Source organism: Copadichromis virginalis, linkage group LG22, assembly GCF_057382275.1.
Source record: "Copadichromis virginalis isolate Kocher_CV1m ecotype Utaka linkage group LG22, C_Virginalis_male_GT1.1, whole genome shotgun sequence".
Classification (NCBI taxonomy): Eukaryota; Metazoa; Chordata; class Actinopteri; order Cichliformes; family Cichlidae; genus Copadichromis; species Copadichromis virginalis.
In genome coordinates, this window is record NC_140638.1 from 1,125,641 (window position 1) to 1,140,322 (window position 14,682).

A 14,682-nucleotide genomic window follows, 5' to 3' on the forward strand; every position below is an offset into this window, starting at 1 on the left:
GTTGAGGGAGTTGTTGTTGTGGTTGTTTTTGAGGAAGCTGTGGTTGTTGTTGGAGCAGCTGTAGTTGTGGCCGCAGTTGTAGTTGTTGTTGGAGCAGCTGCAGTTGTGGCCACAGTTGTGGTTGTTGTTGGAGCAGCTGTAGTTGTTGTGGGTGCAGCTGTGGTTGTGGGTGCAGTTGTTGTTGTTGTTGTTGGGGAAGCTGTGGTTGTTGTTGGAGCAGCTGTGGTTGTTGTGGGTGCAGTTGTGGTTGTTGTTGGAGCAGCTGTGGTTATAGTGGGTGCAGTTTTGGTTGTTGTTGGAGCAGCTGTAGTTGTTGTTGGAGCAGCTGTGTTTGTTGTGGGTGCAATTGTGGTAGTTGTTGTTGGAGCAGCTGTGGTTGTTGTTGGAGCAGCTGTGGTTATAGTGGGTGCAGTTTTGGTAGTTGTTGGAGCAGCTGTACTTGTTGTGGGTGCAGCTGTGGTTGTTGTGGGTGCAGTTGTGGTAGTTGTTGGAGCAGCTGTGGTTGTTGTTGGAGCAACTGTGGTTGAGGCCGCAGTTGTGATTGTTGGGGCAACAGTTGTGGTTGTTCTTGGAACAGCTGTAGTTGTTGGAGCACCTGTACTTGAGGGTGCAGTTGTAGCTGTTGCTGGGGAGGCTGTGGTTGTTGTTGGAGCAGCTGTGGTTGTTGTTGGAGCAGCTGTAGTTGTTGTTGGAGCAGCTGTGGTTGTTGTTGGAGCAGCTGTGGTTGTTGTGGGTGCAGTTGTGGTTGTTGTTGGAGCAGCTGTGGTTATAGTGGGTGCAGTTTTGGTAGTTGTTGGAGCAGCTGTGGTTGTTGTGGGTGCAGCTGTGGTTGAGGGTGTTGTTGTTGTTGGGGAAGCTGTGGTTGGTGTTGGAGCAGCTGTGTTTGTTGTGGGTGCAGTTGTGGTTGTTGTGGGTGCAGTTGTGGTAGTTGTTGGAGCAGCTGTGGTTGTTGTTGGAGCAACTGTGGTTGAGGCCGCAGTTGTGATTGTTGGGGCAACAGTTGTGGTTCTTGTTGTTTGGGCAACGGTTGTGGTAGTTGTTGGAGCAGCTGTACTTGTTGTGGGTGCAGCTGTGGTTGTTGTGGGTGCAGTTGTGGTAGTTGTTGGAGCAGCTGTGGTTGTTGTTGGAGCAACTGTGGTTGAGGCCGCAGTTGTGATTGTTGGGGCAACAGTTGTGGTTCTTGTTGTTTGGGCAACGGTTGTGGTTGTTGTTGGAGCAGCTGTAGTTGTTGTTGGAACAGCTGTGGTTGTTGTGGGTGCAGTTGTGGTAGTTGTTGGGGCGGCAGTTGTGGTTGTTGTTGGAACAGCTGTAGTTGTTGTTGGAGCACCTGTAGTTGATGGTGTAGTTGTTGTTGTTGTTGGGGAAGCTGTGGTTGTTGTTGGAGCAGCTGTAGTTGTTGTTGGAGCAGCTGTGGTTGTTGTTGGAGCAGCTGTGGTTGTTGTGGGTGCAGTTGTGGTTGTTGTTGGAGCAGCTGTGGTTATAGTGGGTGCAGTTTTGGTAGTTGTTGGAGCAGCTGTGGTTGTTGTGGGTGCAGCTGTGGTTGAGGGTGTTGTTGTTGTTGGGGAAGCTGTGGTTGTTGTTGGAGCACCTGTAGTTGACGGTGCAGTTGTTGTTGTTGTTGCTGTTGGGGAAGCTGTGGTTGTTGTTGGAGCAGCTGTAGTTGTTATTGGAGCAGCTGTGGTTGAGGGAGTTGTTGTTGTTGTTGTTTTTGAGGAAGCTGTGGTTGTTGTTGGAGCAGCTGTAGTTGTGGCCGCAGTTGTAGTTGTTGTTGGAGCAGCTGCAGTTGTGGCCACAGTTGTGGTTGTTGTTGGAGCAGCTGTAGTTGTTGTTGGTGCAGTTGTGGCTGTTGTTAGGGCGGCAGTTGTGGTTGGCGCAGTTGTGGTTGTGGTTGTTGGAGCAGCGGTTGTTGTTGTTGGAGAAGCTGTTGTTGTTGTTGGAGCAGCTGTAGTTGTTGTTGGAGCAGCTGTGGTTGTTGTGGGTGCAGTTGTGGTAGTTGTTGTGGCGACAGTTGTGGTTGTTCTTGGAACAGCTGTAGTTGTTGGAGCACCTGTACTTGAGGGTGCAGTTGTAGCTGTTGCTGGGGAGGCTGTGGTTGTTGTTGGAGCAGCTGTGGTTGTTGTTGGAGCAGCTGTAGTTGTTGTTGGAGCAACTGTGGTTGAGGCCGCAGTTGTGATTGTTGGGGCAACAGTTGTGGTTCTTGTTGTTTGGGCAACGGTTGTGGTTGTTGTTGGAGCAGCTGTAGTTGTTGTTGGAGCAGCTGTGGTTGTTGTGGGTGCAGCTGTGGTTGAGGGTGTTGTTGTTGTTGGGGAAGCTGTGGTTGGTGTTGGAGCAGCTGTGTTTGTTGTGGGTGCAGTTGTGGTAGTTGTTGGGGAGACAGTTGTGGTTGTTGTTGGAACAGATGTAGTTGTTGTTGGAACAGCTGCAGTTGTGGCCACAGTTGTGGTTGTTGTTGGAGCAGCTGTAGTTGTTGTTGGAGCAGCTGTGGCTGTTGTTGGGGCAGCTGTGGTTGTTGTTGGTGCAGTTGTGGCTGTTGTTAGGGCTGCAGTTGTGGTTGTGGTTGTTGGAACAACTGTTGTTGTTGTTGTTGGAGCACCTGTAGTTGACGGTGCAGTTGTTGTTGTTGTTGCTGTTGGGGAAGCTGTGGTTGTTGTTGGAGCAGCTGTAGTTGTTATTGGAGCAGCTGTGGTTGAGGGAGTTGTTGTTGTTGTTGTTGTTTTTGAGGAAGCTGTGGTTGTTGTTGGAGCAGCTGTAGTTGTGGCCGCAGTTGTAGTTGTTGTTGGAGCAGCTGCAGTTGTGGCCACAGTTGTGGTTGTTGTTGGAGCAGCTGTAGTTGTTGTGGGTGCAGCTGTGGTTGTGGGTGCAGTTGTTGTTGTTGTTGTTGGGGAAGCTGTGGTTGTTGTTGGAGCAGCTGTGTTTGTTGTTGGAGCAGCTGTGGTTGTTGTGGGTGCAGTTGTGGTTGTTGTTGGAGCAGCTGTGGTTATAGTGGGTGCAGTTTTGGTTGTTGTTGGAGCAGCTGTAGTTGTTGTTGGAGCAGCTGTGTTTGTTGTGGGTGCAATTGTGGTAGTTGTTGTTGGAGCAGCTGTGGTTGTTGTTGGAGCAGCTGTGGTTGTTGTGGGTGCAGTTGTAGTAGTTGTTGTGGCGACAGTTGTGGTTGTTCTTGGAACAGCTGTAGTTGTTGGAGCACCTGTACTTGAGGGTGCAGTTGTGGTTGTTGTTGGGGAGGCAGTTGTGGTTGTTGTTGGAGCAGCTGTGGTTGTTGTGGGTGCAGTTGTGGTTGTTGTTGGAGCAGCTGTGGTTATAGTGGGTGCAGTTTTGGTTGTTGTTGGAGCAGCTGTAGTTGTTGTTGGAGCAGCTGTGTTTGTTGTGGGTGCAATTGTGGTAGTTGTTGTTGGAGCAGCTGTGGTTGTTGTGTGTGCAGCTGTGGTTGAGGGTGTTGTTGGTGTTGTTGAGGAAGCTGTGGTTGTTGTTGGGGAAGCTGTAGTTGTTGTTGGAGCAGCTGTGGTTGAGGGAGTTGTTGATGTTGTTGTTGTTGTTGAGGAAGCTGTGGTTGTTGTTGGGGCAGCTGTGGTTGTTGTTGGTGCAGTTGTGGCTGTTGTTAGGGCGGCAGTTGTGGTTGGCGCAGTTGTGGTTGTGGTTGTTGGAGCAGCGGTTGTTGTTGTTGGAGAAGCTGTTGTTGTTGTTGGAGCAGCTGTAGTTGTTGTTGGAGCAGCTGTGGTTGTTGTGGGTGCAGTTGTGGTAGTTGTTGTGGCGACAGTTGTGGTTGTTCTTGGAACAGCTGTAGTTGTTGGAGCACCTGTACTTGAGGGTGCAGTTGTAGCTGTTGCTGGGGAGGCTGTGGTTGTTGTTGGAGCAGCTGTAGTTGTTGTTGTAGCAGCTGTGGCTGTTGTTGGGGCAGCTGTGGTTGTTGTTGGTGCAGTTGTGGCTGTTGTTAGGGCGGCAGTTGTGGTTGGTGCAGTTGTGGTTGTGGTTATTGGAGCAGCAGTTGTTGTTGTTGGAGCACCTGTAGTTGTTGTTGGAGCAGCTGTGGTTGTTGTGGGTGCAGTTGTGGTAGTTGTTGGAGCAGCTGTGGTTGTTGTTGGAGCAACTGTGGTTGAGGCCGCAGTTGTGATTGTTGGGGCAACAGTTGTGGTTCTTGTTGTTTGGGCAACGGTTGTGGTTGTTGTTGGAGCAGCTGTGGTTGTTGTGGGTGCAGTTGTGGTAGTTGTTGGGGCGGCAGTTGTGGTTGTTGTTGGAACAGCTGTAGTTGTTGTTGGAGCACCTGTAGTTGATGGTGTAGTTGTTGTTGTTGTTGGGGAAGCTGTGGTTGTTGTTGGAGCAGCTGTGGTTGTTGTTGGAGCAGCTGTGGTTGTTGTGGGTGCAGTTGTGGTAGTTGTTGGAGCAGCTGTGGTTGTTGTTGGAGCAACTGTGGTTGAGGCCGCAGTTGTGATTGTTGGGGCAACAGTTGTGGTTCTTGTTGTTTGGGCAACGGTTGTGGTTGTTGTTGGAGCAGCTGTAGTTGTTGTTGGAGCAGCTGTGGTTGTTGTGGGTGCAGCTGTGGTTGAGGGTGTTGTTGTTGTTGGGGAAGCTGTGGTTGGTGTTGGAGCAGCTGTGTTTGTTGTGGGTGCAGTTGTGGTAGTTGTTGGGGAGACAGTTGTGGTTGTTGTTGGAACAGATGTAGTTGTTGTTGGAACAGCTGCAGTTGTGGCCACAGTTGTGGTTGTTGTTGGAGCAGCTGTAGTTGTTGTTGGAGCAGCTGTGGCTGTTGTTGGGGCAGCTGTGGTTGTTGTTGGTGCAGTTGTGGCTGTTGTTAGGGCTGCAGTTGTGGTTGTGGTTGTTGGAACAACTGTTGTTGTTGTTGTTGGAGCACCTGTAGTTGACGGTGCAGTTGTTGTTGTTGTTGCTGTTGGGGAAGCTGTGGTTGTTGTTGGAGCAGCTGTAGTTGTTATTGGAGCAGCTGTGGTTGAGGGAGTTGTTGTTGTTGTTGTTGTTTTTGAGGAAGCTGTGGTTGTTGTTGGAGCAGCTGTAGTTGTGGCCGCAGTTGTAGTTGTTGTTGGAGCAGCTGCAGTTGTGGCCACAGTTGTGGTTGTTGTTGGAGCAGCTGTAGTTGTTGTGGGTGCAGCTGTGGTTGTGGGTGCAGTTGTTGTTGTTGTTGTTGGGGAAGCTGTGGTTGTTGTTGGAGCAGCTGTGTTTGTTGTTGGAGCAGCTGTGGTTGTTGTGGGTGCAGTTGTGGTTGTTGTTGGAGCAGCTGTGGTTATAGTGGGTGCAGTTTTGGTTGTTGTTGGAGCAGCTGTAGTTGTTGTTGGAGCAGCTGTGTTTGTTGTGGGTGCAATTGTGGTAGTTGTTGTTGGAGCAGCTGTGGTTGTTGTTGGAGCAACAGTTGTGGTTGTTGTGGGTGCAGTTGTAGTAGTTGTTGTGGCGACAGTTGTGGTTGTTCTTGGAACAGCTGTAGTTGTTGGAGCACCTGTACTTGAGGGTGCAGTTGTGGTTGTTGTTGGGGAGGCAGTTGTGGTTGTTGTTGGAGCAGCTGTGGTTGTTGTGGGTGCAGTTGTGGTTGTTGTTGGAGCAGCTGTGGTTATAGTGGGTGCAATTTTGGTTGTTGTTGGAGCAGCTGTAGTTGTTGTTGGAGCAGCTGTGTTTGTTGTGGGTGCAATTGTGGTAGTTGTTGTTGGAGCAGCTGTGGTTGTTGTGTGTGCAGCTGTGGTTGAGGGTGTTGTTGGTGTTGTTGAGGAAGCTGTGGTTGTTGTTGGGGAAGCTGTAGTTGTTGTTGGAGCAGCTGTGGTTGAGGGAGTTGTTGATGTTGTTGTTGTTGTTGAGGAAGCTGTGGTTGTTGTTGGGGCAGCTGTGGTTGTTGTTGGTGCAGTTGTGGCTGTTGTTAGGGCGGCAGTTGTGGTTGGCGCAGTTGTGGTTGTGGTTGTTGGAGCAGCGGTTGTTGTTGTTGGAGAAGCTGTTGTTGTTGTTGGAGCAGCTGTAGTTGTTGTTGGAGCAGCTGTGGTTGTTGTGGGTGCAGTTGTGGTAGTTGTTGTGGCGACAGTTGTGGTTGTTCTTGGAACAGCTGTAGTTGTTGGAGCACCTGTACTTGAGGGTGCAGTTGTAGCTGTTGCTGGGGAGGCTGTGGTTGTTGTTGGAGCAGCTGTAGTTGTTGTTGTAGCAGCTGTGGCTGTTGTTGGGGCAGCTGTGGTTGTTGTTGGTGCAGTTGTGGCTGTTGTTAGGGCGGCAGTTGTGGTTGGTACAGTTGTGGTTGTGGTTATTGGAGCAGCAGTTGTTGTTGTTGGAGCACCTGTAGTTGTTGTTGGAGCAGCTGTGGTTGTTGTGGGTGCAGTTGTGGTAGTTGTTGGAGCAGCTGTGGTTGTTGTTGGAGCAACTGTGGTTGAGGCCGCAGTTGTGATTGTTGGGGCAACAGTTGTGGTTCTTGTTGTTTGGGCAACGGTTGTGGTTGTTGTTGGAGCAGCTGTGGTTGTTGTGGGTGCAGTTGTGGTAGTTGTTGGGGCGGCAGTTGTGGTTGTTGTTGGAACAGCTGTAGTTGTTGTTGGAGCACCTGTAGTTGATGGTGTAGTTGTTGTTGTTGTTGGGGAAGCTGTGGTTGTTGTTGGAGCAGCTGTGGTTGTTGTTGGAGCAGCTGTGGTTGTTGTGGGTGCAGTTGTGGTTGTTGTTGGAGCAGCTGTGGTTATAGTGGGTGCAGTTTTGGTAGTTGTTGGAGCAGCTGTACTTGTTGTGGGTGCAGCTGTGGTTGAGGGTGTTGTTGTTGTTGGGGAAGCTGTGGTTGGTGTTGGAGCAGCTGTGTTTGTTGTGGGTGCAGTTGTGGTTGTTGTTGGAGCAGCTGTGGTTATAGTGGGTGCAGCTGTGGTTGAGGGAGTTGTTGTTGTGGTTGTTTTTGAGGAAGCTGTGGTTGTTGTTGGAGCAGCTGTAGTTGTGGCCGCAGTTGTAGTTGTTGTTGGAGCAGCTGCAGTTGTGGCCACAGTTGTGGTTGTTGTTGGAGCAGCTGTAGTTGTTGTGGGTGCAGCTGTGGTTGTGGGTGCAGTTGTTGTTGTTGTTGTTGGGGAAGCTGTGGTTGTTGTTGGAGCAGCTGTGGTTGTTGTGGGTGCAGTTGTGGTTGTTGTTGGAGCAGCTGTGGTTATAGTGTGTGCAGTTTTGGTTGTTGTTGGAGCAGCTGTAGTTGTTGTTGGAGCAGCTGTGTTTGTTGTGGGTGCAATTGTGGTAGTTGTTGTTGGAGCAGCTGTGGTTGTTGTTGGAGCAGCTGTGGTTGTTGTTGGAGCAGCTGTGGTTATAGTGGGTGCAGTTTTGGTAGTTGTTGGAGCAGCTGTACTTGTTGTGGGTGCAGCTGTGGTTGTTGTGGGTGCAGTTGTGGTAGTTGTTGGAGCAGCTGTGGTTGTTGTTGGAGCAACTGTGGTTGAGGCCGCAGTTGTGATTGTTGGGGCAACAGTTGTGGTTCTTGTTGTTTGGGCAACGGTTGTGGTTGTTGTTGGAGCAGCTGTAGTTGTTGTTGGAACAGCTGTGGTTGTTGTGGGTGCAGTTGTGGTAGTTGTTGGGGCGGCAGTTGTGGTTGTTGTTGGAACAGCTGTAGTTGTTGTTGGAGCACCTGTAGTTGATGGTGTAGTTGTTGTTGTTGTTGGGGAAGCTGTGGTTGTTGTTGGAGCAGCTGTAGTTGTTGTTGGAGCAGCTGTGGTTGTTGTTGGAGCAGCTGTGGTTGTTGTGGGTGCAGTTGTGGTTGTTGTTGGAGCAGCTGTGGTTATAGTGGGTGCAGTTTTGGTAGTTGTTGGAGCAGCTGTACTTGTTGTGGGTGCAGCTGTGGTTGAGGGTGTTGTTGTTGTTGGGGAAGCTGTGGTTGGTGTTGGAGCAGCTGTGTTTGTTGTGGGTGCAGTTGTGGTAGTTGTTGGGGAGACAGTTGTGGTTGTTGTTGGAACAGATGTAGTTGTTGTTGGAACAGCTGCAGTTGTGGCCACAGTTGTGGTTGTTGTTGGAGCAGCTGTAGTTGTTGTTGGAGCAGCTGTGGCTGTTGTTGGGGCAGCTGTGGTTGTTGTTGGTGCAGTTGTGGCTGTTGTTAGGGCTGCAGTTGTGGTTGTGGTTGTTGGAACAACTGTTGTTGTTGTTGTTGGAGCACCTGTAGTTGACGGTGCAGTTGTTGTTGTTGTTGCTGTTGGGGAAGCTGTGGTTGTTGTTGGAGCAGCTGTAGTTGTTATTGGAGCAGCTGTGGTTGAGGGAGTTGTTGTTGTTGTTGTTTTTGAGGAAGCTGTGGTTGTTGTTGGAGCAGCTGTAGTTGTGGCCGCAGTTGTAGTTGTTGTTGGAGCAGCTGCAGTTGTGGCCACAGTTGTGGTTGTTGTTGGAGCAGCTGTAGTTGTTGTTGGTGCAGTTGTGGCTGTTGTTAGGGCGGCAGTTGTGGTTGGCGCAGTTGTGGTTGTGGTTGTTGGAGCAGCGGTTGTTGTTGTTGGAGAAGCTGTTGTTGTTGTTGGAGCAGCTGTAGTTGTTGTTGGAGCAGCTGTGGTTGTTGTGGGTGCAGTTGTGGTAGTTGTTGTGGCGACAGTTGTGGTTGTTCTTGGAACAGCTGTAGTTGTTGGAGCACCTGTACTTGAGGGTGCAGTTGTAGCTGTTGCTGGGGAGGCTGTGGTTGTTGTTGGAGCAGCTGTAGTTGTTGTTGTAGCAGCTGTGGCTGTTGTTGGGGCAGCTGTGGTTGTTGTTGGTGCAGTTGTGGCTGTTGTTAGGGCGGCAGTTGTGGTTGGTACAGTTGTGGTTGTGGTTATTGGAGCAGCAGTTGTTGTTGTTGGAGCACCTGTAGTTGTTGTTGGAGCAGCTGTGGTTGTTGTGGGTGCAGTTGTGGTAGTTGTTGGAGCAGCTGTGGTTGTTGTTGGAGCAACTGTGGTTGAGGCCGCAGTTGTGATTGTTGGGGCAACAGTTGTGGTTCTTGTTGTTTGGGCAACGGTTGTGGTTGTTGTTGGAGCAGCTGTAGTTGTTGTTGGAGCAGCTGTGGTTGTTGTGGGTGCAGCTGTGGTTGAGGGTGTTGTTGTTGTTGGGGAAGCTGTGGTTGGTGTTGGAGCAGCTGTGTTTGTTGTGGGTGCAGTTGTGGTAGTTGTTGGGGAGACAGTTGTGGTTGTTGTTGGAACAGATGTAGTTGTTGTTGGAACAGCTGCAGTTGTGGCCACAGTTGTGGTTGTTGTTGGAGCAGCTGTAGTTGTTGTTGGAGCAGCTGTGGCTGTTGTTGGGGCAGCTGTGGTTGTTGTTGGTGCAGTTGTGGCTGTTGTTAGGGCTGCAGTTGTGGTTGTGGTTGTTGGAACAACTGTTGTTGTTGTTGTTGGAGCACCTGTAGTTGACGGTGCAGTTGTTGTTGTTGTTGCTGTTGGGGAAGCTGTGGTTGTTGTTGGAGCAGCTGTAGTTGTTATTGGAGCAGCTGTGGTTGAGGGAGTTGTTGTTGTTGTTGTTGTTTTTGAGGAAGCTGTGGTTGTTGTTGGAGCAGCTGTAGTTGTGGCCGCAGTTGTAGTTGTTGTTGGAGCAGCTGCAGTTGTGGCCACAGTTGTGGTTGTTGTTGGAGCAGCTGTAGTTGTTGTGGGTGCAGCTGTGGTTGTGGGTGCAGTTGTTGTTGTTGTTGTTGGGGAAGCTGTGGTTGTTGTTGGAGCAGCTGTGGTTGTTGTTGGAGCAGCTGTAGTTGTTGTTGGAACAGCTGCAGTTGTGGCCACAGTTGTGGTTGTTGTAGAAGCAGCTGTGGTTGTTGTTGGAGCAGCTGCAGTTGTGGCCGCAGTTGTAGTTGTTGTTGGAGCAGCTGCAGTTGTTGTTGTAGCAGCTGTGGCTGTTGTTGGGGCAGCTGTGGTTGTTGTTGGTGCAGTTGTGGCTGTTGTTAGGGCGGCAGTTGTGGTTGGTACAGTTGTGGTTGTGGTTGTTGGAGCAGCAGTTGTTGTTGTTGGAGCACCTGTAGTTGAGGGTGCAGTTGTAGTTGTTGTTGCTGTTGGGGAAGCTGTGGTTCTTGTTGGAGCAGCTGTAGTTGAGGGTGCAGTTGTAGTTGTTGTTGCTGTTGGGGAAGCTGTGGTTCTTGTTGGAGCAGCTGTAGTTGTTGTTGGAGCATTTTTGGTTGAGGCCGCAGTTGTGGTTGGCGCAGTTGTGGTTGTGGTTGTTGGAGCAGCGGTTGTTGTTGTTGGAGAAGCTGGGGTTGTTCTTGGAACAGCTGTAGTTGTTGGAGCACCTGTACTTGAGGGTGCAGTTGTTGTTGTTGGAGCAGTTGTGGTTATTGTGGGTGCAGTTGTGGTTGTTGTTGGAGCAGCTGTGGTTATAGTGGGTGCAGTTTTGGTAGTTGTTGGAGCAGCTGTAGTTGTTGTGGGTGCAGCTGTGGTTGTGGGTGCAGTTGTTGTTGTTGTTGTTGGGGAAGCTGTGGTTGCTGTTGGGGAAGCTGTGGTTGTTGTTGGAGCAGCTGTAGTTGTTGTTGGAGCAGCTATGGTTGTTGTGGGTGCAGTTGTGGTAGTTGTTGGGGCGATAGTGGTGGTTGTTGTTGGAAAAGCTGTAGTTGTTGTTGGAGCACCTGTAGTTGAGGGTGCAGTTGTAGTTGTTGTTGCTGTTGGGGAAGCTGTGGTTCTTGTTGGAGCAGCTGTAGTTGTTGTTGTAGCAGCTGTGGCTGTTGTTGGGGCAGCTGTGGTTGTTGTTGGTACAGTTGTGGCTGTTGTTAGGGCGGCAGTTGTGGTTGGTACAGTTGTGGTTGTGGTTGTTGGAGCAGCAGTTGTTGTTGTTGGAGCACCTGTAGTTGAGGGTGCAGTTGTAGTTGTTGTTGCTGTTGGGGAAGCTGTGGTTCTTGTTGGAGCAGCTGTAGTTGTTGTTGGAGCAGCTGTGGTTGAGGGTGTTGTTGTTGTTGGGGAAGCTGTGGTTGGTGTTGGAGCAGCTGTGTTTGTTGTGGGTGCAATTGTGGTAGTTGTTGGGGAGACAGTTGTGGTTGTTGTTGGAACAGATGTAGTTGTTGTTGGAACAGCTGCAGTTGTGGCCACAGTTGTGGTTGTTGTAGAAGCAGCTGTGGTTGTTGTTGGAGCAGCTGCAGTTGTGGCCAAAGTTGTGGTTGTTGTGGCCTCAGTTGTGGTTGTTGTTGGAGCAGTTGTAGTTGTTGTTGGAGCAGCTGTGGTTGTTGTGGGTGCAGTTGTGGTAGTTGTTGGAGCAGCTGTGGTTGTTGTTGGAGCAGCTGTGGTTGAGGGTGTTGTTGTTTTTGTTGTTGAGGAAGCTGTGGTTGTTGTTGGGGCAGCTGTAGTTGTTGTTGGCGAAGCTGTGGTTGTTGTGGCCTCAGTTGTGGTTGTTGTTGGAGCAGTTGTGGTTGTTGTTGGAGCAGCTGTAGTTGTTGTTGGAGCAGCTGCAGTTGTGGCCACAGTTGTTGTTGTTGTTGTTGGAGCAGCTGTGGTTGAGGGTGTTGTTGTTTTTGTTGTTGAGGAAGCTGTGGTTGTTGTTGGGGCAGCTGTAGTTGTTGTTGGCGAAGCTGTGGTTGTTGTGGCCTCAGTTGTGGTTGTTGTTGGAGCAGTTGTGGTTGTTGTTGTAGCAGCTGTAGTTGTTGTTGGAGCAGCTGTGGTTGTGGCCACAGTTGTGGTTGTTGTTGGAACAGCTGTAGTTGTTTTTGGAGCAGCTGTGGTTGTTGTTGTAGCAGCTGTGGCTGTTGTTGGAGCACCTGTAGTTGAGGGTGCAGTTGTGGTTGTTGTTGGAGCAGCTGTGGTTATAGTGGGTGCAGTTTTGGTAGTTGTTGGAGCAGCTGTGGTTGTTGTTGGTGCAGTTGTGGCTGTTGTTAGGGCGGCAGTTGTGGTTGGAGCAGTTGTAGTTGTTGTTGGAGCAGCTGTAGTTGTTGTTGGAGCAGCTGTGGTTGAGGGTGTTGTTGTTGTTGTTGGTGGCAAAGCTGTGGTTGTTGTTTGAGCAGCTGTAGTTGTTGTTGGCGAAGCTGTGGTTATTGTGGCCTCAGTTGTGGTTGTTGTTGGAGCAGTTGTGGTTGTTGTTGGAGCAGCTGTAGTTGTTGTTGGAGCAGCTACAGTTGTGGCCACAGTTGTTGTTGTTGTTGGAGCAGCTGTGGTTGAAGGTGTTGTTGTTTTTGTTGTTGAGGAAGCTGTGGTTGTTGTTGGGGCAGCTGTAATTGTTGTTGGAGCAGCTGTAGTTGTTGTTGGAGCAGCTGTGGTTGAGGGTGTTGTTGTTGTTGGTGGCAAAGCTGTGGTTGGTGTTTGAGCAGCTGTAGTTGTTGTTGGCGAAGCTGTGGTTGTTGTGGCCTCAGTTGTGGTTGTTGTTGGAGCAGTTGTAGTTGTTGTGGTTGTTGTGGTTGTTGTTGGAGCACCTGTAGTTGAGGGTGCAGTTGTTGTTGTTGTTGCTGTTGAGGAAGCTGTGGTTGTTGTTGGGGCAGCTGTGGTTGTTGTGGGAGCAGCTGTAGTTGTTGTTGGAGCAGCTGCAGTTGTGGCCACAGTTGTGGTTGTTGTTGGAACAGCTGTAGTTGTTGTTGGAGTAGCTGTGGTTGTTGTTGGGGCAGCTGTAGTTGTTGTTGGAGCAGCTGTGGTTGAGGGAGTTGTTGTTGTTGTTGTTGTTGTTGTTGTTGAGGAAGCTGTGGTTGTTGTTGGAGCAGCTGTAGTTGTTGTTGGAGCAGCTGCAGTTGTGGCCACAGTTGTTGTTGTTGTTGGAGCAGCTGTGGTTGAAGGTGTTGTTGTTTTTGTTGTTGAGGAAGCTGTGGTTGTTGTTGGGGCAGCTGTAGTTGTTGTTGGAGCAGCTGTAGTTGTTGTTGGAGCAGCTGTGGTTGAGGGTGTTGTTGTTGTTGGTGGTGGCAAAGCTGTGGTTGTTGTGGCCTCAGTTGTGGTTGTTGTTGGAGCAGTTGTGGTTGTTGTTGGAGCAGCTGTAGTTGTTGTTGGAGCAGCTACAGTTGTGGCCACAGTTGTTGTTGTTGTTGGAGCAGCTGTGGTTGAAGGTGTTGTTGTTTTTGTTGTTGAGGAAGCTGTGGTTGTTGTTGGGGCAGCTGTAGTTGTTGTTTGAGCAGCTGTAGTTGTTGTTGGCGAAGCTGTGGTTGTTGTGGTTGTTGTGGTTGTTGTTGGAGCACCTGTAGTTGAGGGTGCAGTTGTTGTTGTTGTTGCTGTTGAGGAAGCTGTGGTTGTTGTTGGGGCAGCTGTGGTTGTTGTGGGAGCAGCTGCGGTTGTTGTTGGAGCAGCTGCAGTTGTGGCCACAGTTGTGGTTGTTGTTGGAACAGCTGTAGTTGTTGTTCGAGCAGCTGTGGTTGTTGTTGGGGCAGCTGTAGTTGTTGTTGGAGCAGCTGCAGTTGTGGCCACAGTTGTGGTTGTTGTTAGAGCACCTGTAGTTGAGGGTGCAGTTGTTGTTGTTGTTGCTGTTGAGGAAGCTGTGGTTGTTGTTGGAGCAGCTGTAGTTGTTGTTGGAGCAGCTGCAGTTGTGGCCACAGTTGTGGTTGTTGTTAGAGCACCTGTAGTTGAGGGTGCAGTTGTTGTTGTTGTTGCTGTTGAGGAAGCTGTGGTTGTTGTTGGAGCAGCTGTGGTTGTTGTGGTTGCAGCTGTGGTTGAGGGTGTTGTTGTTGTTTTTGGGGAAGCTGTGGTTGTTGTTCTAGCAGCTGCAGTTGTGGCCACAGTAGTGGTTGTTGTTGGAGCAGCTGTAGTTGTTGTTGGAGCAGCTGTGGTTGTTGTGGGTGCAGCTGTGGTTGTTGTTGGAGCAGCTGTGGTTGTTGTGGGTGCAGTTGTGGTAGTTGTTGGGGCGGCAGTTGTGGTTGTTGTTGGAACAGCTGTAGTTGTTGTTGGAGCACCTGTAGTTGATGGTGTAGTTGTTGTTGTTGTTGGGGAAGCTGTGGTTGTTGTTGGAGCAGCTGTAGTTGTTGTTGTTGTTGGAGCAGCTGTGGTTGAAGGTGTTGTTGTTTTTGTTGTTGAGGAAGCTGTTGGGGCAGCTGTAGTTGTTGTTGGAGCAGCTGTGGTTGTTGTGGTTGCAGCTATGGTTGAGGGTGTTGTTGTTGTTGTTGGGGAAGCTGTGGTTGTTGTTGGAGCAGCTGTAGTTGTTGTTGGAGCAGCTGCAGTTGTGGCCACAGTTGTGGTTGTTGTTAGAGCAGTTGTGGTTGTTGTTGGAGCAGCTGTAGTGGTTGTTGGAGCAGCTGTGGTTGTTGTGGTTGCAGCTGTGGTTGAGGGTGTTGTTGTAGTTGTTGGGGAAGCTGTGGTTGTTGTTGGAGCAGCTGTAGTAGTTGTTTCAGCAGCTGTGTTTGTTGTGGGTGCAATTGTGGTAGTTGTTGGGGAGACAGTTGTGGTTGTTGTTGGAGCAGTTGTGGTTGTTGTTGGAGCAGCTGTAGTTGTTGTTGGAGCAGCTGTGGTTGTTGTGGGTGCAGCTGTGGTTGTTGTTGGAGCAGCTGTAGTTGTTGTGGGTGCAGCTGTGGTTGAGGGTGTTGTTGTTGTTGTTGTTGAGGAAGCTGTGGTTGTTGTTGGAGCAGCTGTGGTTGTTGTTGGGGAAGCTGTGGTTGGTGTTGGAGCAGCTGTGGTTGTTGTGGCCTCAGTTGTGGTTGTTGTTGGAGCAGTTGTAGTTGTTGTTGGAGCAGCTGTGGTTGTTGTGGGTGCAGTTGTGGTAGTTGTTGGAGCAGCTGTGGTTGTTGTTGGAGCAGCTGTGGTTGAGGGTGTTGTTGTTTTTGTTGTTGAGGAAGCTGTGGTTGTTGTTGGGGCAGCTGTAGTTGTTGTTGGCGAAGCTGTGGTTGTTGTGGGTGCAATTGTGGTAGTTGTTGGGGAGACAGTTGTGGTTGTTGTTGGAGCA

The 14,682-nt window shown here is 50.1% G+C and overlaps 1 protein-coding gene across 1 annotated transcript in view; it reads right to left on the reverse strand.

Moving 5' to 3' along the window:
- The window catches only part of LOC146682328 (uncharacterized), a 42,331-nt gene that overhangs the window by 14,479 nt on the left and 13,170 nt on the right, over positions 1-14,682 (reverse strand). Inside the window, exons 6-19 of the mRNA XM_085446922.1 lie at positions 10,761-10,918; positions 9,924-9,974; positions 9,283-9,542; positions 8,744-8,914; positions 6,927-7,699; positions 6,744-6,806; positions 6,257-6,647; positions 5,441-5,608; positions 5,171-5,287; positions 3,842-4,411; positions 2,912-3,427; positions 2,087-2,236; positions 1,101-1,492; positions 210-770 (exon numbers count right to left, since the gene is read on the reverse strand). Coding sequence (XP_085303048.1) covers positions 210-770; positions 1,101-1,492; positions 2,087-2,236; positions 2,912-3,427; positions 3,842-4,411; positions 5,171-5,287; positions 5,441-5,608; positions 6,257-6,647; positions 6,744-6,806; positions 6,927-7,699; positions 8,744-8,914; positions 9,283-9,542; positions 9,924-9,974; positions 10,761-10,918 — 4,341 coding nt within the window. The remainder of the gene's footprint in view (positions 1-209; positions 771-1,100; positions 1,493-2,086; positions 2,237-2,911; positions 3,428-3,841; positions 4,412-5,170; positions 5,288-5,440; positions 5,609-6,256; positions 6,648-6,743; positions 6,807-6,926; positions 7,700-8,743; positions 8,915-9,282; positions 9,543-9,923; positions 9,975-10,760; positions 10,919-14,682) is intronic.